This window comes from Rhinichthys klamathensis, unplaced genomic scaffold (genome assembly GCF_029890125.1).
Source record: "Rhinichthys klamathensis goyatoka isolate OS25496 unplaced genomic scaffold, OSU_Roscu_1.1 h1tg000216l_1, whole genome shotgun sequence".
In the NCBI taxonomy this organism is placed as follows: domain Eukaryota; kingdom Metazoa; phylum Chordata; class Actinopteri; order Cypriniformes; family Leuciscidae; genus Rhinichthys; species Rhinichthys klamathensis.
Genome location: NW_026606741.1, coordinates 1824553 through 1847493, shown reverse-complemented (window position 1 = coordinate 1847493; position 22941 = coordinate 1824553). Strand labels below are relative to the sequence as shown.

Here is a 22941-nt window from a genome sequence, read left to right as displayed (position 1 = left end):
GCGGCGGAGGGTTTTAATGTTCCACTGTGTTTAGATTCCTCGCGGCAAGAAGAAGAAGATTCCTCGCAGCTGTTTTGAGTTTAGGTTACTACAAGCAATGGCGACTGAAAGAGAGCAGATCATGTTGGAGTTGGAGCTTATCGAGGTGGAAAAGGTACATTTTTAGTTTTTTTAACAGTTTCGCTGTACTTAGAATTTAAAAATGGCGGGCGGTGCAGAAGAACACGCCGGAAATGCATAGGAGGAAACGCGATGCTACCAAGCCGACCAATCACAGATCTTGCGGTCCGCGTCGTCGCGACGTGTAGTTACATTTTTGAGGAGGTGCGCGTCAGGTTACGGCGAAGGGTACGGCGTATGGTACGCGTCTGTGCGTATGCTACGCCGTAACTACTGCGCGCACCCGACGCAGAAGTATAAATTGGCCTTTATAAGCACAAATGCTCGCCTTGCTCTGTTCTGTGATGCGCGTTCGTGACGTCACGTAATACTCAATTACGTTGAAAAGGTCTCACAGAACAGAGCAAGGCGAGCATTTGTGCTTATAAAACTTAAACTTTTTTATTTATTTTTGAAACGATCAAGGGCAGATCAAGGCTTCGTGAAGCAATGAAACAGTTGAACCAAATGTGGCATATTGTGTCGAGGCTTCGAAACAATCTGACACCCGTCTCAACGGTGACACCTAGTGGTCACTTTCAGGTGTTGAACTGAACCAACCTTGACAACGAGCCATTAAAAATGTGTTTTTTTAATTATTGTAGCTTTTTTTCTAATATGTGAAGCTTATAACCTGTAGGCTAAAAGAAATCTAGCCACAATGTCTCACTTTTTTAGAGATTCTTATTAAAAATATTAATTTCTCTTCTTTGGAAGGACTTTTTTTTTTACAGATAATTTCCGTTCAGATAAAACCCACGAGGTCAAGATGAGTTGACTTCACTTTTAAACAGATGTGCGATTGTGTGGTCTGTTCCCGACCCTTTCAATCAAACGCTGAATCGGCGGAGCACGCCACCTGTCGAAACACTCAGAAGCTTCATTTAGCCGTAGTCACGTGACATGGGTGTTTTGAATCACGCTTCGGATCAGTGTTTCGAAACATCAGCGCTTCGGGATCTCGCAAAGCTTCGGAACGACAGTTTCGCGTCAGCCATCCCTAATGACCGATCGTTTCGCTTGATAAGACCCTTATTCGTCGTCTGGTATCGTTTAAAGCCCGTTGAAGCTGCACTGAAACTGTCATTTGGACCTTGAACCGTTTGGACCCCATTGAAGTCCATTATACGGAGAAAAATTGGATGACACAGGGGGTGAGTAAATTATCAGCAAATTTAAAAAAAAAAAAAGTGAACTAATCCTTTAAGATTGAGCCACTGTAGTCACTCGGACTATTTTAACGATGTCTTTAATAACTTTTGGGCCGGCCAGTTTCGATCCCTTAAGAAGCCTATGGAGGAGTGATCCAGCTCTCAGATTTAATCAAAAATATCTTAATTTGTGAACGAAAGTCTTACGGGGTTGAACAACATGAGGGAGAGTAATTACTGACAGAGTTTACATTTTGGGGTGAACTAACCCTTTAAAGATGAAATGGTTAAACGTCTGTTTTTCATCCGAGCATCCGATTGCCGGTCGGGAGAGGTTAATCGCCTCTCGTTTTCCCTTTGTATACACTGCACGACAAAGCTGAAAATCTTCCCGACCCGAAAAATTCCTGTCATATTTTATTACCATTTTCTAAACTATAGTGAATAAACTGTGATAATGTGAGAAAAGGTGTCTGAATGAATTTTGGTTTGGTTTGGTTTGACTATATATATATATATATTGGGGTGTAACGGTACACAGAAGTCAAGGTTCACGGTTCGATATGAGTGCGGTACATTTACGTGTGATTTTGTCTCATTACAACAGCGTAAACTTAAAATACTCTGTCATTTATGGTCATGCAGAGTAAGACGTCATTCGAAACTGATTTTGGCTTCCAACGATTATTGAAACATGATGCCGCTTTCCGTTCCTATCCTTTAAAGCGGTGCGCTGTCACCCGTGCGTAACATCCGTATCATGTAATGTCACGTGTTAAAGCGCAGTAAGCTGTGAACGACACTATAGATATCCATAATAAAGGCTAGATGTCTTACGGCGGAGTCTCTATCGTCATCACCGGCGGCCATCTTGTCACAGGCAAGCTTTCTGGCGGGCTCTGATGTAAGATGAGTGATCAGCACGAACACTAATACTCTTATCTCGTCGAAATCTTGACGGATTTACAAACGGTTTGGTTTCTTACAAACGTTATTAACGTGGCTATAATTCTGGATGATTATTTATTTATACACTTATTATTCATAATAAGTATGCAGTGTCATAACTACATCTCTGACGTTAATAACAAACCAAACCATTTGAAAATCGGTAGAAAATTGAGCAAGTTATGGTTATTTAAAAAGTACATGCAGCATTAAAACACAATGTTACGAGTGAGCGAGCTGCCTGTGGCAAGATGGCCGCCAGTGCGGATGTCCACCTCCATTGGCCAGCAGCGCGGACGAGACATCTAGCCTTTATTATGGATATCTATGAACGACACGCTGTCCAACATCCGGTTTCTGTCTGCGAGATCCGAGATGGAGAGAAACACGGACAAGTACAGGCTACTTTGGGCTTCGGGTGTGCGATAAAACGGACAAAAACACGCAAAAATATGTCAAAATGTCCGTCTTAGGGACTTTTTAACTTAAACGCATACAGTTTTGTCTTCGGTGAACATGAACATTCAGTGATAATCGAATGCTTGTCAGTGTATTAAGTCATTTTGGTCTTAAAGGGACAGCAGCCTAATAAACCCGCCGCTCTCTCTGTCATTAAATGTTAATCACACAACAAAAGAAAGTGAGAGAATCATTCACTGATCTTCACCGAGTAACATTTGTAACTTTAATAGGAATCGATGTATATTTAATTCATACAGTGAAGTACTACATGCCTTCTGTCGTCTGATTAATCGTTTAGACTTTTTTAGCAAGTAAAACCTTTTAGTATAATTGTAAAATGTTCACTTTTAGCTCGAGTGTTTTTGCTGTGAAATCTTTACTGATTTTTATAAAGTAAATGTAAGAATAACTTTGATATTTGAAGATTTAATGGACTTAATCAACTTGATTTACTTAAATATCCAGACATTATTTTTTATTCAAGTATCAAATATAATATCAAAATATGATCATCAGGCTTTTGAGGTTTATTTGTTCATCTGTCAATCACCATTGTATTGCATTGCATTATATATGTTTTAAAACTACAGAGCTTTGATCATAAAACTAAGCATTTAAATATCATCTTACTAAGGCGTATTATTGGCAGATATAGAGTACCGACTGATATTTATATGCATTTTAATCTGTTATGAAGATCCCATTGCTTTCATAATTTCATCTTACTTTTTGCTCATATAAATATCAGCATCTGCAACAAACTGCATATTTCTTGCTCAGTTTGGGCATCTGAATAAATTTGAGCTGTTTTTTCCCTCCATATTCACACTATATGAGCCATAAAAGCCTGATGTATCAAATATGATACTCAAGAAAAGCACATATGCAAACTCTTTATGATTTTGTCCGCATGTTCAACAAACTAAAACAGTAGATTTTCAGGCTTTACAGTATTAAGCAAGATTCCTGATCGAAAAACAACATGTTTATTACTGTTTTTGCTTCAAAGAACAAAAAACATTTATAAATGGATCTCAAAACTGAAATAATGAAAAATAAAAAGTTTGAAAAAAAATGAAAAACTTCTTTAACCAGAATGACAACATCTGATAAAGGTTTATTATTTTGCTCAGAAAGCAAGTTTCTTTTTATTTGTTAAACTTTTTTCAGAGACAAAAGCTCCAGTATCCCACAAGATATCACAGTTTGAGCTCTCACAGACAGTCCTGTGTGTGTGTGTGTGTGTGTGTGTGTAATATGTTTTTACTCCTCAGAGCCAGCGCTCAGGTAAACGTTGCCCTCATACAGTCGTTTTCTCTCTGACGTGTCTCATTATTGCTCATTTCTTCTCATCACGCCTGTAGCCTGTCTAACACCTTCATCAACGTCTCCGTTTCATCCGTTTCTGCATAAACTCCCCGCACGTTTTACACCACGCCATCTTCTGGGTATGGAAGTTTCTTAAGGACAACATGAAATCAAAATTAACTTTCAAAAATAAATATCCTCTTATTGAACATTATGCATCAGTACACACTATTGCATACATTAGCGTTCAAAAGTTTGGGGTCGATATTATTATTATTACAATTTAAGATAATTGTAATAGTCATTTTTATTCCTGTGATCAAAGCTGAATTTTCAGCAGTCACATGATCCTTCAGAAATCACTCTAATATGATGATTTGATGCTCAAGAAACATTTATGATTATTAAAATATATAACTTGTTTGTAGGTGAAAAATATTTTAGTTAACGATCCAATCAAATTCGGATGGATATGGCATTATTTCCCACTAAATAGTCTCTTTGGAAGTTAAATGTGTAGCACACATGGTGGTTTCATGTTGTCTTTAAATAGAAAATGATTGGAAATGGTCTGTTCTGACGTATGTAACCTGAAATGATAATCAACGAGTCTGTTGTTGACCTGTGTGGAGATTCAGTTCTGCCTGAGAGGATTTCACTGACCGGAGAAGAGCACTTGGTTCTGATAGCTTCCTTGTGTTGTTATCAGCCAGTTCGGCAAACTAATGTCAGCACCGTGACCTCTGACCCCAACCGTTTAAGCTCTCCAGGACAGATATAAACATGCTGCTAGTGATTACAGACATCTTCCATCTACAGCAAAAGACCCAGAGCCGGACACCGGGCTGTAAGTGCAACGGATGATACCTATAGACAGAATCTCAGTCGTGAAATATCACAGATGCCTGGGCGAATCCTTTAAAGTGCTCCTATTATGCTATTTTAAAGGCTCCTAATTTTCTTTTAGAGTCTCGTATGATAGCCGTACAACCCAAGGTCATAAAACACTTTCATTTTCTCATAATATCCGCTTCAGCTCTTTTCTCTCAGTGTCTGAAACGCTTCGTTTGCAGATTCAGTCTCTCTAAACCCCGCCTCTCTGAGAGCTGCTCTGCTCTGATTGGTCAGACGGCCCAGTCTGCTGTGATTGGTCAGAAAGCAAACGCTCATGATCATATGTGAGTCTCAGCTCTTGACACACAGTGATACGAACAGTGGCGATGGCGTGGGTTTTACCGTATCAATCTCATCACAGTGGATTTGCTTTGTCAGCAGAAAACAGCGTCTTCTCCACATGAACAACACGAACCGAACTCTCCCAGTCTCAGATACACTACAGTGTTTGAGGGCGGGGCTTAGAGACGCTGTTCAGCCAATCAAGACCACAGGCTGGCTTTATGCTAATGAGTTACATTCTGACATGGGTACGCAACAGGAAGTGAGACTGAATTACTGACGACTCGTTTCACTTCAGAATCACTTCATTCTTTTAGGAGACAAAACTACATTTATCTGCACTCTGATCTTTAAAACTCTTCATCTTTTACATTCACAAACAGCTCTATTACACACTATGAAAGATCATATCTGAAAAAGCATAATTGGGGCACTTTAACATACGTTTTTAAAAGCTGCGTCGTCACAGCCAGAGATGCACAGTTAACACAGACGAGACGGAGAGGTTTCAGAAGAGCGGTGCGAGTCTCCACACGGGCAAAACAATGCATGATTACTGCATATTATATACGGCACAGCGCCTGCTGTTTTACACACAGCACGTGAAGCATGCAGTATACAATGCAACAACCTTTTGTCTTCATTTGGTAACATCCAAAAGAATTAACTATTATGTTGCACCAATGAAAGGTAAAAGTCAACATGAAATCTTAATCGAGACTATTTACTCTCTTAATACACAATCCAATCTATTTCATGAGTCGAATCAAGTCCCGCTCTACAGTTTTCCTTGTTTCTCAAATCATAGTTACGTCATATTGTGGTAGTAAAATCGTTTGAATTTAAAGTAACATTTGCACTTTCTCTCTGTGCGGCATAAAGTGTGTCATGTCATCGTCAGCGTTTCTCATTTCATCATCAAACGCGACGTGCTTGTGGAAACACTGAGGATGTCTCTCTCACATCTGTCTCTCTCTCGTTTATTCCCTCTGAAATCATCCGACTGGATATCTTAATTTGCTTCAGTCTACATTTATACTTGAAATATGTGTCAGTTTTGATTCTGTATGCAAATGGTTGGCCGTCGTTCGATTTTCTTTAATGAAAAACAGCAGAATGAATGCATTGCAAAGTCACAATTGTAAAACAGGTTTCATGGAAACCTATTGGACGTCCTGTTTTGTGTGTGTGTGTGTGTGTGTGTGTGTGTGTGATGGAGTAAATACAGTCCCACTGCTGCTTAAAAACCTTTTAATAGATTAAAATTAACATATGACCTCTATTTACTCACAAACACTTTTGGATGGACGAATAAATGGACGGATGGATAGATGGATGGAGAAATGGACAGATAGATGGACGGAGGGATGGATGGAGAAATGGATGGATGGACTGATGAATGGACGAACGGACAGATAGAAGGATAGATAGTATGGATGGATGAATGAATAGACAGACGGATGGATGAGTGGATGGAGAAATGGATGGATGGTTAGACAGAGGGACAGATGAAAAGATGTATGGATTGTTAGATAGATGGATGGATGAATGGACAGATGAAAAGATGGATGGATGGATGGAGGATTGTTAGATGGAGGGATGGATGGATGGACACACGAAAAGATGGATGGATGGATTGTTAGATGGATTGTTAGATAGATGGATGGATTGTTAGATGGAGTGATGATGGATGGATGGATTGTTAGATAGATGGATGGATTGTTAGATGGAGGGATGGATGGATTGTTAGATAGATGGATGGATGGATTGTTAGATAGATGGATGGATTAGATAGATGGATGGATGGATGGATGGATTGTTAGATAGATGGATGGATGGATGGATTGTTAGATAGATGGATGGATGGATTGTTAGATAGATGGATGGATGGATTGTTAGATAGATGGATGGATGGATTGTTAGATAGATGGATGGATTAGATAGATGGATGGATGGATGGATTGTTAGATAGATGGATGGATGGATGGATTGTTAGATAGATGGATGGATGGATGGATTGTTAGATAGATGGATGGATTGTTAGATAGATAGATAGATGGATGGATGGATGGATGGATGGATGGATTGTTAGATAGATGGATGGATGGATTGTTAGATAGATGGATGGATGGATGGATTGTTAGATGGAGGGATGGATGGATTGTTAGATAGATGGATGGATGGATTGTTAGATAGATGGATGGATGGATTGTTAGATAGATGGATGGATTAGATAGATGGATGGATGGATGGATTGTTAGATAGATGGATGGATGGATGGATTGTTAGATAGATGGATGGGTTGTTAGATAGATAGATGGATGGATGGATGGATTGTTAGATGGAGGGATGGATGGATTGTTAGATAGATGGATGGATGGATTGTTAGATAGATGGATGGATGGATTGTTAGATAGATAGATGGAGGGATGGATGGATTGTTAGATGGATGGATTGTTAGATAGATGGATGGATGGATTGTTAGATAGATGGATGGATTAGATAGATGGATGGATGGATGGATGGATTGTTAGATAGATGGATGGATGGATGGATTGTTAGATAGATGGATGGATTGTTAGATAGATAGATGGAGGGATGGATGGATTGTTAGATAGATGGATGGATGGATGGATTGTTAGATGGAGGGATGGATGGATTGTTAGATAGATGGATAGATGGATGGATTGTTAGATGGAGGGATGGATGGATTGTTAGATAGATGGATGGATGGATGGATTGTTAGATGGAGGGATGGATGGATTGTTAGATAGATGGATGGATGGATTGTTAGCAGTGTTGGGCAAGTTACTTTTAAAAAGTAATTAGTTACAGTTACTAGTTACTACTTCCAAAAAGTAACTAAATTAGTTACTCAGTTACAAATTTTAAAAGTAACTAGTTACTTAAGAAAGTAACTATTGCGTTACTTTCAAGTAAAATTAAATTTTAAATGCTCAAATGTGACCCCACCTCTACCCTTCTTTAACGGAACTTACAATACATGTGCATGTTCAATTATTTATGATAAATCTGAATATTATAATGAAATGGACACTTAATACAATACATTATTAACAGAAACATGAAACATTGTAGGCCTACACACATCTAAAAAAAAAAAATGTTGCTGTGGGACAAAGTGAGACTAGCCTCCAATCAAATGCCATGTAGATATTATGTTTATATAGTGGATCAATGCAAATAACACAATAGATGTTTTGGAACTTTTGATATTTATTGCCCCTCAACAGGCCACAACTGGGCAAAATTAAATTAAGCTTGTTAAGCTCGTCGCCATACCTGTCTCTCGTTGACTGACTGGCTTGCTTGTGTTGTTCATTGTGTGTCCTGAACTGTCCGACTATGCGTTATGATGGGTCGTTCGCAATTCATGAGCGTTAGCTGTTAGTGATGATGGATCGACTCGTTCGCGAATGAGCTTTTGATGGGTCGTTCGCGATTCGCGAATGAGCCGACTCTAAGAGCCGGCTCTTTTAGGTGAACGTCGGGAGCTGGCTCGCATATCTGAAGAGCCGACTCTATTTTTACAAATTTAGCCTATAGAAATTAAATAATTATGTAAAAAAATATATATATTATAGTCAAAGTCATTTAAAGAGCCGTTTGTGAGTCAGTGAGCTGAGTCAAAAGTGCCGAATGCCTACTACTATGCGTGCTTTCGAACACCCGCCCAACTCTACCTCTGATTGGCTTACAATGACATTTTACTCTACCTCAGCCAATCGTCAGCATTTATGCGCTTGTCTCGTGCTCTGCCCACTAACCAAGGAAGAACAGTAAAAAAAGTATTTGCCTCTCGCTCAGAGATCTAGTTGGTCTGATGAAAAAAAAAACCCAGCTTCATCAGTTATACTAACGCGCCGCATTTTTTGGCAGTAACGGGAACGGCGTTATTAAGATGAGAAGAGTAATCAGTTAGATTACTCGTTACTGGAAAAAGTAATGCCGTTAGTAACGGCGTTATTTATAACGCCGTTATTCCCATCACTGATTGTTAGATAGATGGATAGATGGATGGATTGTTAGATAGATGGATGGATGGATTGTTAGATAGATGGATGGATGGATGGATGGATGGATTGTTAGATAGATGGATAGATAGATAGATAGATTGTTAGATAGATGGATGGATGGATGGATGGATGGATGGATGGATGGATGGATGGATGGATGGATGGATGGATGGATGGATGGATGGATGGATGGATGGATGGATGGATGGATGGATGGATGGATGGATGGATGGATGGATGGATGGATGGATGGATGGATGGATGGATGGATGGATGGATGGATGGATGGATGGATGGATGGATGGATGGATGGATGGATGGATGGATGGATGGATGGATGGATGGATGGATGGATGGATGGATGGATGGATGGATGGATGGATGGATGGATGGATGGATGGATGGATGGATGGATGGATGGATGGATGGATGGATGGATAGATAGATAGATAGATAGATAGATGGATGGATGGATTGTTAGATGGATGGATGGATGAATGAATGGACAGATGAAAAGATGGATGGATGGATGGATGGATTGTTAGATGGATGGATGGATGAATGAATGGACAGATGAAAAGATGGATGGATGGATGGATGGATTGTTAGATGGATGGATGGATGGATGAATGAATGGACAGATGAAAAGATGGATGGATGGATGGATGGATTGTTAGATGGATGGATGGATGAATGAATGGACAGATGAAAAGATGGATGGATGGATTGTTAGATAATGGACGGATGGATGGACAGATTTTCTCAGTGTTGGCTGGTTTAGTTATGATATATTAGTGAGTAATCTGCTCCGGCAGCAGATGGGCACATAATGGGCTCACTCGGTTTTTAAAAAAATTATGACAAATGTGGCCTGCTCTAGTCCTCCATTTGCTTATGATTAATATGACAACCAGAGTTGTGTGGAATAAAATGAGAGCAGGAAAGAGAGAGAGAGAAACATCCCACAAAAGTCCTCATTAACAAAAGCTGCCTTCCACGATTTCTCTTATTTCCTCTCTTGTCTTCTGTTTGTTCTGTGTTCGTCTAACCCGGGCTGCCTGCGGCCCGCTCTCATGTGATGTTTATGGTTTGTTGAAGAAATGCCGTAAACCTGGCCGTGTTAAAGCTGAATGAACAGGGGCTGTTGGACAAATTGAAAAATAAATGGTGGTACGACAAGGGCGAATGTGGCAGCGGGGGCGGGGACTCGAAGGTTAGCCACCAATGACACGCAGAGGAGTGGTAAAGAGAAACCCATGTGACGCAACAGAGACATCTGCCCTGACAACAGTAACCACAGCTAAACACGTCCCGCAGGAGACACGGACTGGAAGAGAAAGCAATTACTGGCAAAACAGAAATATTTGCTAAAAGATTTGTGTATTTCAGCAAATGAGGGCTGAACCTGCACAGAAACTAATAGAAGACCAAGTTTGGTTTTTGTATAAAGGTCGAGTCCAAAAGTCTGAGACCACTAGTGGAAATTCATTGATTTATAATTTTATATGCATAAATGATTAAAATATATTGAAAAATTTTATAAATTGAAAAATATATAGAAAATAAGCTGAACATAAAACAAACAATATATATATATATATACACTCACACACATAATTAATTATTATTATTTATTTTTAAATCACCATAAACAGAATATTTTAACATTTAATATTTTATATTTTCAGTTTGTTTCCGATGTGGACTCTGGACTTTTCTGCTCACACATCTGTGCGACACACACTGTGCTCTGGGGTGTGTGTAATGTGCCAATAGTTCTGTATTTACAGTAATTGTTTGTGTGTTGATAATGACATCAGGGCAGTATGTGTCTGTTGCCTGAAGCGACGGAGCGAGATCCCATCCATACGTCTGTGGCTCGATATGGCCCCGTATGAGCTCTCACACACGTGTACTCGATGGGACCTCGGCTTCATCACTTCCTGTGCTACTGTGTGCCAAGATGTATTGTAATCTAATAACATAAAATAACATGGTCTATGATGTTATTTATGTTATTCTCTCTGAGAAGAACGCCGGTAAACCTGGCGGTGTTGAAACTGAGTGAAGCAGGAGTGCTAGACAAACTCAAAAATAAATGGTGGTACGATAAGGGCGAGTGTGGACCCAAGGACTCGGGAAGTAAGGTCAGTTCCTGGACGGAAAACTGCAACAAAACCTGAAAACCGCAGCTCTGAAAGACAGTAGTCTTAACATGTCACTGTCAGCATCATACAGATTTGTTTTTTGTTTTTTTTAGATTTTCTGAAGATGGAACTGCCTGAGAATCTGTAGAATGAAACATTGTGACATCACAATTCAAACGGCGACGGAACGCTGCACTATGATGTCATACACAGGGTTCCTACACATTTTCAAATTCAAAATTCCATACTTTTCCCAACTGAAATTTCCAAACTTCCAGACCATATTTAACATAAATGGTTCATACATAGTGCAATCACCTGTAAATATTTTCTGTTGTTATTGTTATTATTATCATTGGTTTTCTCAAAGTGATAACATTACATAAAGAGAAAGAAACCTAAGGGCTGCACGATACACTGTAAAAATTAATATGCTATATCTAATCAATAAAATTGTGGCAACCGATTACAAGCAATATTATTAATTAAATTTAACAAATTAGACTTGAGTAATAATTAATCAAATTAATTCCTTAAAAGTTAACCATTTAAAATGAGTCAAATTTACACACAAAAAAATTTAACAAAAATATCTGAATAACAGACAGGCATCAAAGATGAATTAAGAACTCTTTATTTTATATTGCCAACATTGAAGACACCTGATGTTAACAAGCAGAATCACTGAAGGAGAAAAAACCACGTAATTTTAAGTCATCATTATGGTGATCAGTGTGTGTTTAAGTTGGGCTCTTGACCCTTAAATAATTGACTTTAAGTTTTGTTTGGCTGCTGTACTGAGTTATAACAGCCAGATGAACAAATAGAAAAGGTGTTGGATCTGATGGTGTTGGTTATGTTTTAACATAATCATAATTTCACAATCATTTGACCTGAATCACTGAACTCATATAGAGCCCAATTTCTGAGTTAGGTTTACTTTATTAATTATAGCAGCACTGGGCTTACTGTAATCAGGGTTTGATGTTGCACGACCGTCAAACAGCAAAGTACAGTCTGAATGAAATGATTGTTTACTGTTTATCTGTTGCTGGTTTGAGTGGCACACACACATTCGTTCAAAAGAGACTCGCTTATGGTGAAGACAAACAGTGTGCCTTCAGTCGTGCTTGACAATCATTGACTTAACTTTTGCCATGAAATCAAAATCACTCTGCTTGTATGAAACATTTTTTTTGTTGTTGAAATTATTCATTTTCTATTTTAGAAAACTGAATAGTATGAAAGCTTGTTTCCGCCACTGAATAAAAAAAATGTTACAAAGTCAGAATTGCGAGTTTTTATCTAGTTTATAGGTTATATCACGCAATTCTAACTTTGTAACTCACAATTGCGAGAGAAAAAAGTCCAAATTGTGAGACAAAAAGTTTTTATTTGTTGTTCTGTGGCGGAAACAAAGCTTATTTTTCCATACTCTGTTTTCTTTTATTCCATATTTTTTCCAATACTGAAAATTACTCAAATCAAATTCCATACTTTTCTAAACTGCGTAGGAACCCTGTGTACACTTTCATGACATCATAATAGAGTTCCATTTTTTTTTATTTTTTAGAATGCAGCTTTGTTACAGTAAAATGGATGAGTTAATTAAAATGGACAGCTAATTATTGCACCATTAGAAGGACTACAGTGGCCAATTTTACTCTAATAATATTCACTTATTCACTCAATTAGTCAGTAGAAACCCATTATGGCTGTAGAACATTTCATACGGGTATTCCGTGCCATTGACAGAGCCAGATTATATCAAAAATACGTTGTTGAGAAATATAAAAAACAATTTTAATATTTTTCATAAAATGTTATTTAAAGTCCCCCTGTTGTCAATAATTTCATCCCTTAAAACTATTTGATCACCAAAATGACACATTTAAACTTTTTTCTGTCTTCATGCCTTAAAATATCTTGAATGTAACTCGACACCCTCATTTAGTATTCACGGTTCTATGAATATGCAAATGAGCCCCGCCTCCACTCACTCACTCAGCTCAGAGATCCACTGGTTGACGATCACACGTTGATCTGATTGGTTACAAGGTCGTTTGTGACGTCAGAAACACCAGCGATTTCAAACCGTGTTTTTGAGACTGTCTTTGGTTTACTGCAGTTTTAAGCAGAAAATACTCAGCAATGCTGTCGACTTATGAATTTACACATGGTTTGTCTTAAAGCATATTAAAAACACCACATAGACATATAAGTAGGCAATAAGGTACGAGAGGCTGTGCTGTATCGTGAATAAATCACGTGACTTTTTCACGATACAGCACAGCCTTATTGCTTTTATAAAACGGTTACCACACAATAAAAATATTAAAGCCAAAAAATGTATATAAATGCAACTTGCATAAAGTAAAATAACTAAAAGCCTTCCTTACGCTGGAAAAAATAGTCCCTGACCGTGAACAGCAACATAAATGATTACAATAATAATAAAGTTATTATTTCGCCATTAGATGGCGACAAAGACTGTCTTTATGAGTGAGTCAGTCAGTAGAGAAGACTTTTATATTGACACGACTAAACTTGAACACAAGCAACACTGACAAATAAATGAATAGTGTGTGTAATACTACTATAAGCTGCAATGAACAATATCAATGAGAACATGTGTTTACGTTGCTAAGAGTGGTTGCTAGGGATTGTGTAGTTATACACAGAACCGTCGGGTGAAGCGGTCGTGTTTTATCGTGAATACATTTACATTTACTCATTTAGTAGACACTTTTATCCAAAGCAACTTACAACTGAGCACTAAACCAAGCGAGTCATAGTGAAGAGGCAAAAACAAAAAGAAGTGCTGTCGTCGGCAACATTTTTTTTATCATATTCAGTGAAGTCGACACTATATTCCAACAGAACAACATAAATAAAGTGGTTTTAGGAAAAAAAAAACCGAGCTTCTAACTCCACCTGGAGCGTGTTATTTGTTTTGCAAAAATCCACAGCTCCCGGATCATCGGGTCAAATAGGCGCAGGGGTGTGTGAGATCTGACTGTGTCAATCACAGATCGGGCACACGCCACCCCTCACGCACGTTACAATCACATACACACGCCTGAAGTTCGCGCAGTAACGAAGAGTGATAGCGGATGTATCTCGCTTTCAAAACACTAACAAATCAAGTAAGCTCATTTAGAGTATGACGCTAGTAATTGCAATCTATCGGTAGATTAGCCAGGACAGCATACCTCCAAATACTCCATGGTGTTGATGGATGTTGATATGAAGACGGCCGCGTTCACAGATAACCTGGTGCACACGCACTGATGAGCACGAACTCGGTGGGAGGTTATCCGTTGATAGTGGGGGAGGGGCATGAGAGTTGTAAACATTCAACATTTTGCCTAAATCCACTCAATCTGCCAGACTTGCCGACTTGAGCTTTAAAATACACAATTCAGACATTGCTCAGAGTAGCATAAGCCAGACAAGCGAGGATTTAAAGGAAAAGGAAAGAACTTTTTTATTTGTATTTTTTAAATCACAGCTATTGACCAATCAGAATCAAGGAATCAAGGACTGGAACTAACCGTTTTATAAACTACATTAAAAGCTTGATTTTCACCACAGGGGGACTTTAAATAATTTGATATATATATATTTAATCAATATATAATAGATCACATATTGAATATTCATATATTTTTTCAATGCATTTTAAATTTTGTATAGACGTATAGAAAATAAAGTTGATCTGATCAACAATAAACTAAGTAGCCTAAACAAGGCTAAACCACCAAAAACATGGCTCTTCTGTTCATATTTGAAATCTAAATGAATGTGATTTAATTCAGTCTATAATGATGAGTAATTAAAGCTTATGACTCCTAAATGAAGTGTAATTGAGTGTGTAAATGTGTTTGAGTCTCCGTCTCGCCACTTCTTGCATCCCTAACTTCGTGTTTTCTCCCTCATCCCCCCGGTCTCCAGGACAAGAGCTCACAGGCGCTGAGCCTGAGCAACGTGGCGGGAGTTTTCTACATCTTGGTGGGCGGCCTGGGTCTGGCCATGCTGGTGGCCCTGGTCGAGTTTTGCTATAAGTCCCGCGCCGAGGCCAAGAAACTGAAGGTGGAATCGGCCGAACTGAATTTTAGCCCCGCCCCCAGCCCGACGCACAGCGTGCAGAACTTAGCCACTTATAGAGAGGGATACAACGTGTACGGCTCTGACGCAGTAAAGATATAGGGGTAGGACAGACGGTCGCAGGGGTTCGGCAGACGTCCCGCTAATGTTGTGACCGCTTCCCATCCAAACTTTCCTTTACTTACGTTCCTTCTTTTGGTTTGTTTTTACTCCTGAAAGAGATCCTTTCATTTCTGTCGCTTGTCGTTCCTTTGTTTGTTTTGTTTTCTTTCGTTTGGCATTTTGTTTTTCTGGAGTTGCCTTGACTAGAACATGTTGGGATTGCATTGGTTTGGTCTTCCTGGCTGCAGTTGCTGGTGTTTGCACTGTTGGCTTTCTGTTTCAGACACCTGCATTAAAACAAAAGCCACAACACACACACACACACACATATAAACACATGGACAAACCTGACATATTAGGATCTCAAATGATTACCAAACCAAACGTCTTAGCATTCAACCCTAAAACACTTTATAAAGGAATGCTGCTGTTATACTTCTTATCCAGAGATGCTTTAAAGATAAAGCTCTCTGCTATTGACCAGCAGTTCTCAACTGGCGGGTTTTAGTGGACAAAACCAAGTAATAAAAGTGCAACTAACCACATAATCTTCATGATAAATCAATCAACTTTTAAAAAGTGCAAATTTGCCGCAAATTTCCAAGCAATAAACGGTTTAACCCTTGCATTATGTACAAAATTCAGATTTGCTCGCGCCAACGCAAACCATCTTTTGGCGTTTGAAAACTACTTTGCTAAAGAAACATTAGCGCTGAAAGGGTTGTTTTTGCGGCTGATCTTGTTGCATATGCATTTGTAGGAGTTTCCCTTTCAGACGATACGTTTATGGGAGGAGAGTATTTAAATGAATCATGTGAGGTTATTTATAATGTTTGCGCTAGTCAATTTACTGGTGTTTGCGCCATTATTTAACGGACAAAAGCACGTCTTAAACCAGATGCGTCTTAATTTGCTCTGCTCTTGGTAGACTGTGTTGGTCATTATGGAAATTATCCGGTTGTCTGTTCTTTAATTTGTTAGTAAATCACACGAAATTTCCTCTCCCATCGGCACTTTTAGGTTTTGCGCTCTCACGCGAATTTGTAAATTTAGTAAATCTGGCCTGTAGTGCGATTTTATGGTGCGGGTGAAATTGACTCTAATTGGATTAAACATATTTCACCAAAAATCACACACTACATAAAAAATTAAAAAATCAGGCAAAAACAGTAAACCTTCAACATGCGAACACATGACTTTTTAAACCTGTATTAGACAACTTTTTCACGAAACTACATTTTATAAACAGTATTATAACGATTTTTTAAAACTTTTGTAAAATGTGAAAAGCACTTATTCTGTGTGCTTTCCTAAAGCTGATAAAAATATACGCCATCAATGCGGTGTATATTTCTTTGGATAAAAGCATCTGCTAAATGCATAAATGTAAATTAGAAAAACTAAAACATACTCAAACAAATCGAATTGAACATAATATAAGGGTTAAAAATAAACTATTCTGGAAGTCTCGTAGCAAAACCAGTTGAGATCTGCTGCTAGCAATGGGTTATTTGGTAGAGTAGGGCATTATAGATCAAACGGCTGTTGGTTTAATGATGTTTGGTTGCGTTTCACTTTCTTTTGTTGTTAGTGACATCAGCAAACCAATCTATAATGCCGTACTGATACCGAATAACGTTTCAGACCGACCTCTAAACCCCTGCTTATGAAACATTAGCAGTGTGAACGTATAAAGTGTTGACTGTTACGGGACACTGTACAAATTAAAACCCTAGAATTAGCGGGCGAAGGGCTGCATGCTTGCGTTAGAAATGCAGATGTCTAGCTATGTTGTACATTTTTGAGATGTTTTCTGTATTTGTTTGTGGCGGGCTTGAGCTTTTCTCCGTTCTGTCGCTGTGAATGTGTCGAGTGGATCCGTTGTGATGTCACTGTGTCATTTGCATATAGAGACGGAGCGCATTTAGGCCACGCCCACACCGGGGGTGGGGGGGGGGGGCAGGCAATCCAACCGTCTCCATTGACTTTGCATTGCCTCCTTGTCATTTCTGACTTATAACAAAAAACAAAACAATGTCTAAAAGCTGCTATGTATGGAAGCTTGTTTCTGCCACTGAATAAAAAAAATTTAAAAATAATTGCGACTTTTTATCTCACAATTGCGAGATATGAAGTCAGAATTGTGAGAAATAAAGTCGCAATTGCGAGATATAAAGTCACAATTCTGAGAAATAAAGTCACAATTGCGAGAAAAAAAGACAGAATTGAGACTTTTTATCTCACAATTCTGACTTTTTTCTCACAATTGCGAGTTTACATCTCGCAATTCTGACTTTATAACACATAATTGCGAGATTATATCTTGAAATTCTGACATCTTTTCTCAGAATTGTGAGATATAAACTCGCAATTGCGAGTTATCAGGCCAATTCTAAGGAAAAAAAAGACTAACTTTTGTCCCCTCAGCATAGTTTATATCTCACAATTCTGAGTTTACAACACGCAATTTCGACTTTATATCAATCAATTCTGACTTTTATCTCGCAATTCTGACTTTATAACACGCAATTGCGACTTTATTTCACGCAATTCTGACTTATATCTCGCAATTCTGACTTATATCTCGCAATTCTGACTTTATAACACGCAATTGCGACTTTATATCAATCAATTCTGACTTTTATCTCGCAATTCTGACTTTATAACACGCAATTGCGACTTTATTTCACGCAATTCTGACTTATATCTCGCAATTCTGACTTTATAACACGCAATTGCGACTTTATATCACGCAATTCTGACTTATATCTCGCATTTCTGTCTTTATAACACGCAATTGCGACTTTATATCAATCAATTCTGACTTTATATCTCGCAATTCTGACTTTACAACACGCAATTGCGACTTTATATCACACAATTCTGACTCTATATCTCGCAATTCTGACTTTATAACACGCAATTGCGACTTTATATCTCGCAATTCTGACTTCATATCTTGCAATTCTGACTTTATATCTCGCACTTCTGAGAAATGAAGTCAGAATTGCGAGATGTAAACTCGCAATTGTGAGAAAAAAAGTCTGAATTATGAGATAAAAAGTCGCAATTACCTTTTTTATTTTTCATTCTGTGGCGGAAACAAGCTTCCATAGCTATGTGATAAGGTGTACAAGCAAACATGCTGAAAAAAACCCAGAAATAAGTTTTTATAAGCTGTCGACCCAAAAAATTAGCGTTTAAGGACACAAAAGTCAACACAGGCAATTGAGAGAGAGCGCAACCTCTTACTCTGAGAACTAACTTACGCCCACTGGAGGGGAACGTAATCGGAGACAGAATAGCTTAGCTTACATAAATATGATATCATATATAAAACTGACATTTGGATATTTGACTTACAGTGACAAAATGTTTACTGCACACGTAGTGTATTTTTAGTGCATGAGTGTCAGGATCCCACAATTTACCAATTCGTTCCAGCCTGTATGCACTTTTGTGTCCTTAAACGCTCGTTTTTTTATACAAGCTTGTGAAAACTTATTTCTGGATTTTTTAGCTTGCTTGCTGTACACCTTGTCTCCAGGGTTTGAAATGAACACCCGCAAAATGCGGGTAAAAATCAGCTGTGGCGTGTAACGCTGTCAAATCACTGGCCAATTTGGCGTGTTACTTATTATGTTTACTGACTTTGCTGGGGAAGTTTGTGTAAACCAAATCTGTGCAGATTTAGCGCAAATACTGAACTTCTAAGTCATCATGATTTATTAAATACAGCGTATTAGCGCATATCCGGCTTACCTGAACACACACGTCACTACGCAACAAATAACGGCGCGCTTGTTCACTTGCACTGAAGCAATAGCGAAGATTAAAAAGCATTTGGTTAACAATAATCCTAAATTGTTCTTTGTACTGTATTGATCTGTCCACCTAAAACACATTTCTGGTGAAAAGGACGAGGATGAAAGAGGAAAGGAAGAGAATGCTGGATGACAGGATTTTGTTTAAATATTAAATGAATGTATGAAATCCAAATTTTATATGTATATTATAAGCTGTGACATAGTTAATCTGGTTTATTTTTTTTTATTTAATATGTTTGGGTAGTAGAAGGTCTGAATGGCTGGTAAATTAAAAATGTAGTAGCCGAATTGTCCGGTGAGTGAAAAAGTTAATTTCAAACCCTGCTTGTCACATAGCAGCTTTTAGACATTGTTTTGTTTTTTGTTACACGCCAGAAATAGAGAGCCTAAGTCCCTCCCCTTCCGGTCGACCACCATGGGACCTTATTTAGGAAAAATATTGTATGGTAGTCAATGGCGAGAGACAACAAATATTTTGATCTCCTTTGAATTGTGCCCTGAATTACACATATGATGTTTGTCAATTTAAAAGATACATTTTAAAGTCAAGAAAGTCGCAGTTTGATGTAAAACTGTTGAGGTATAAGACTGTGAAAATACGTAATTACAAAGACTACAAACCCCAAAGGCGCACATTTTCTCTCAATGAATGAAGCTAACTTTACTGAAGCTAACTTTACTGAAACTAACTTTACTGAAGCTAACTTTACTGAAAGCTAACTTTACTGAAGCTAACTTTACTGAAGGCTAACTTTACTGAAGCTAACTTTACTGAAGCTTACTTTACTGAAGCTAACTTTACTGAAGCTAACTTTACTGAAGGTTAACTTTTACTGAAGGCTAACTTTACTGACGCTAACTTTACTGAAGGCTAACTTTACTGAAGCTAACTTTACTGAAGGCTAACTTTACTGAAGCTAACTTTACTGAAGCTTACTTTACTGAAGCTAACTTTACTGATGTTAACTTTACTGAAGCTAACTTTACTGAAGGCTAACTTTACTGAAGCTAACTTTACTGAAGGCTAACTTTACTGAAGCTAACTTTATTGAAGGCTAACTTTACTGAAGCTAACTTTACTGAAGGCTAACTTTACTGAAGCTAACTTTATTGAAGGCTAACTTTACTGAAGCTAACTTTACTGAAGTTAACTTTACTGAAGCTAACTTTACTGAAGGCTAACTTTACTGAAGCTAACCTTACTGAAGGCTAACTTTACTTAAGCTAACCTTACTGAAGCTAACTTTACTGAAGCTAACTTTACTGAAGCTAACGTCTGTCATTGTTTCTATAGTCTTGCGTTATAATCGTAACGTTACGCCGTCATGCCTGAGTGTTTTGTACCAGACTGCACACACACGAGCAGCGGATCTCGCTCGTTGCTTCCCGGGAGATGTAGTTCATTGAGCGATTTTCACATAAAACTAAATGTTACTCTTCTGTTTTATGAAAAACTGTGACTTTCTTGACTTTCAGAATTATCTTTTAAATTGACAAACATCATATGTGTAATTCAGGGCACAGTTTAGACGGAATAAAAAGTTAAGTTGTCTCTCGCCATTGACTACCATACATATTTTTTCCGAAATAAGGTCCCATGAGCCGGGAGGGGAGGGGCTTAGGCTCTCTATGACCATGACGCAGCTTCTCGCAATGCAAAGTCAATGGAGACGGTTGGATTGCCCCTCCCCCCCGGTGTGGGCGTGGCTTTCAGTTTATGATGTTGCTCTGTCTCTATTGTTTCCCCTCCCCCAAAGAGTTCCACATATTCTGACTCCGCCTCTCGTCCCGCCCCCTTCTCTAGCTCACCTTCTCGGAAGCCATGAGAAACAAGGCCCGCTTGTCAATCACGGGCAGCCTGGGGGAAAATGGGCGTGTCCTGACGCCAGACTGTCCTAAGGCCATGCGTTCTGGCCCCTCCTATCGACATGGCCCCGCCCTCGCCGTGGTGTCCGACCTCCCATAGAAACCAAAAACTCACCTTGTGCCTTAAACCATCTTACCCCTCTACCGAAGTTCAGATTCACGCATTACGGGAGAACCACGTCGCCGCACGGCTTGCGAGGACTCAGACGTGACAGACCTGGAAAGAAACACAAGAAATCACACACCCCTGTGGAAAAGACGTCGAAAATTGTAAACGAGTTGGGACGGCATAGATACGAACGTTTTTGACATTGTCGCATCAAGGATCCATGATGCCTTATCCTGAAGCCTAACTTCGAGGACAAACATCATCGCATAATTGCCGAAGACTCACGTAGAAGACCAGTAAACTGTAAATGTAAAGACATTAGCTGCGCTTTACGTGTTTCGTCGCCGTCCATCATCAGCAAAACCTGCATTAGATGTATTAACTCACTCGAGCGCAAAACGGCATATTTACGACATGGTCCACAATCACTAGCTGTATTTACTAAACCGTATGTAGATATTCTCTCAGGAGCCACGAAGGGGGACACAAAACGTCCGACATCTTTTATCATCTCGACGGGATTTCTGCAAGAAGACACTGATGGGAGCCGCTTGCTTTTTTTTTGGACTGAAATGTAAATAGACCAGTAGTAAAAGCTGAACACGATTCTTTTATAAAGCATCTTAGGTAATAATTCATTGCAATAATGACTATAGGGAGACCTGACTTGTAATTAAGAGATCTTTTATAAACACACAGTATTATATATACAGAAACGAATCTATATAATAGAGGGACATCTGAACTAAAGCAGCTCAGTTGTGTGTGTGTGTGAGACCATGGCATCTGTTCTGTTAACAGTTGTTTTGATAATCGATGTAACGCAGTGTGTACGTGTCTTTGTCCTTTAATGAATGTCCACACATTTCACATGTCGCACAAACACACACACGAGTGTGAACGCCGCACCGCATCGCACACCAGGATCACACGACTCCTGACTCTCACCTTTGGTGTTTGGTTTGGTTTTTGCGTTTTGGTTTTTCTCTTTGTACCCACCAATTCAAATAAAACTGGAACATTTATACAATAAATGCACATCTTTTTCCTTTTCATTCATTAAATAAGCAAATGTCAATGCAATATGACCCTGATTTACAGTTTGATTCAACTACAGTAGTTCTTGGGATAGTTTACAAAAATATATAATTCTGGCATCAATTACTCACCCTCATGTCCTTCCAAACCTGCATGACTTTCTTTCTTCTGTGGAACATAAAAAATATATGTATTTATACCCTGCCCGGACAAAAAAAGTCTCTGTTTGGATTTAAACAGGCAAACACTTAAAATGGACTAATTTTATGCATTAAAACTCCTTAAAGGAGTAGTTCACTTTTAAAAAAACTTTTGCTGATAATTTACTCACCCCCATGTCATCCAAGATGTCCATTTCTTTCTTTCTCCAGTCGAAAAGAAATTAAGGTTTTTGATGAAAACATTCCAGGATTTTTCTCCATATAATGCACTTTACTGGGTACCAAACGGTCCAAGGTCCAAAAGACAGTTTCAGTGCAAACTGCAAACTGTTCAAAGGGCTTT

At 38.6% G+C, this 22941-nt stretch overlaps 1 protein-coding gene across 5 annotated transcripts in view; it reads left to right on the top strand.

The window, feature by feature from the left end:
• Positions 1–21793, top strand: part of gria4a (glutamate receptor, ionotropic, AMPA 4a) — a 136777-nt gene extending 114984 nt beyond the window's left edge. The window contains exons 14-16 of one of the 5 annotated variants that reach the window (XR_008808294.1): positions 10340–10454; positions 11274–11388; positions 15343–15432. Coding sequence is in view for 4 of the 5 variants with exons in the window: in XM_056264136.1 (XP_056120111.1) it covers positions 11274–11388; positions 15343–15480; positions 21229–21390 (415 nt within the window). In the remaining variant the exon portion in view is untranslated. Of the gene's footprint in view, positions 1–10339; positions 10455–11273; positions 11389–15342; positions 15600–21228 lie in introns of those variants that run through there. The other 4 variants (XM_056264136.1, XM_056264135.1, XM_056264138.1 and 1 more) reach the window with 4 other exon arrangements.
• The last annotated feature ends 1148 nt before the right edge of the window (positions 21794–22941 follow it).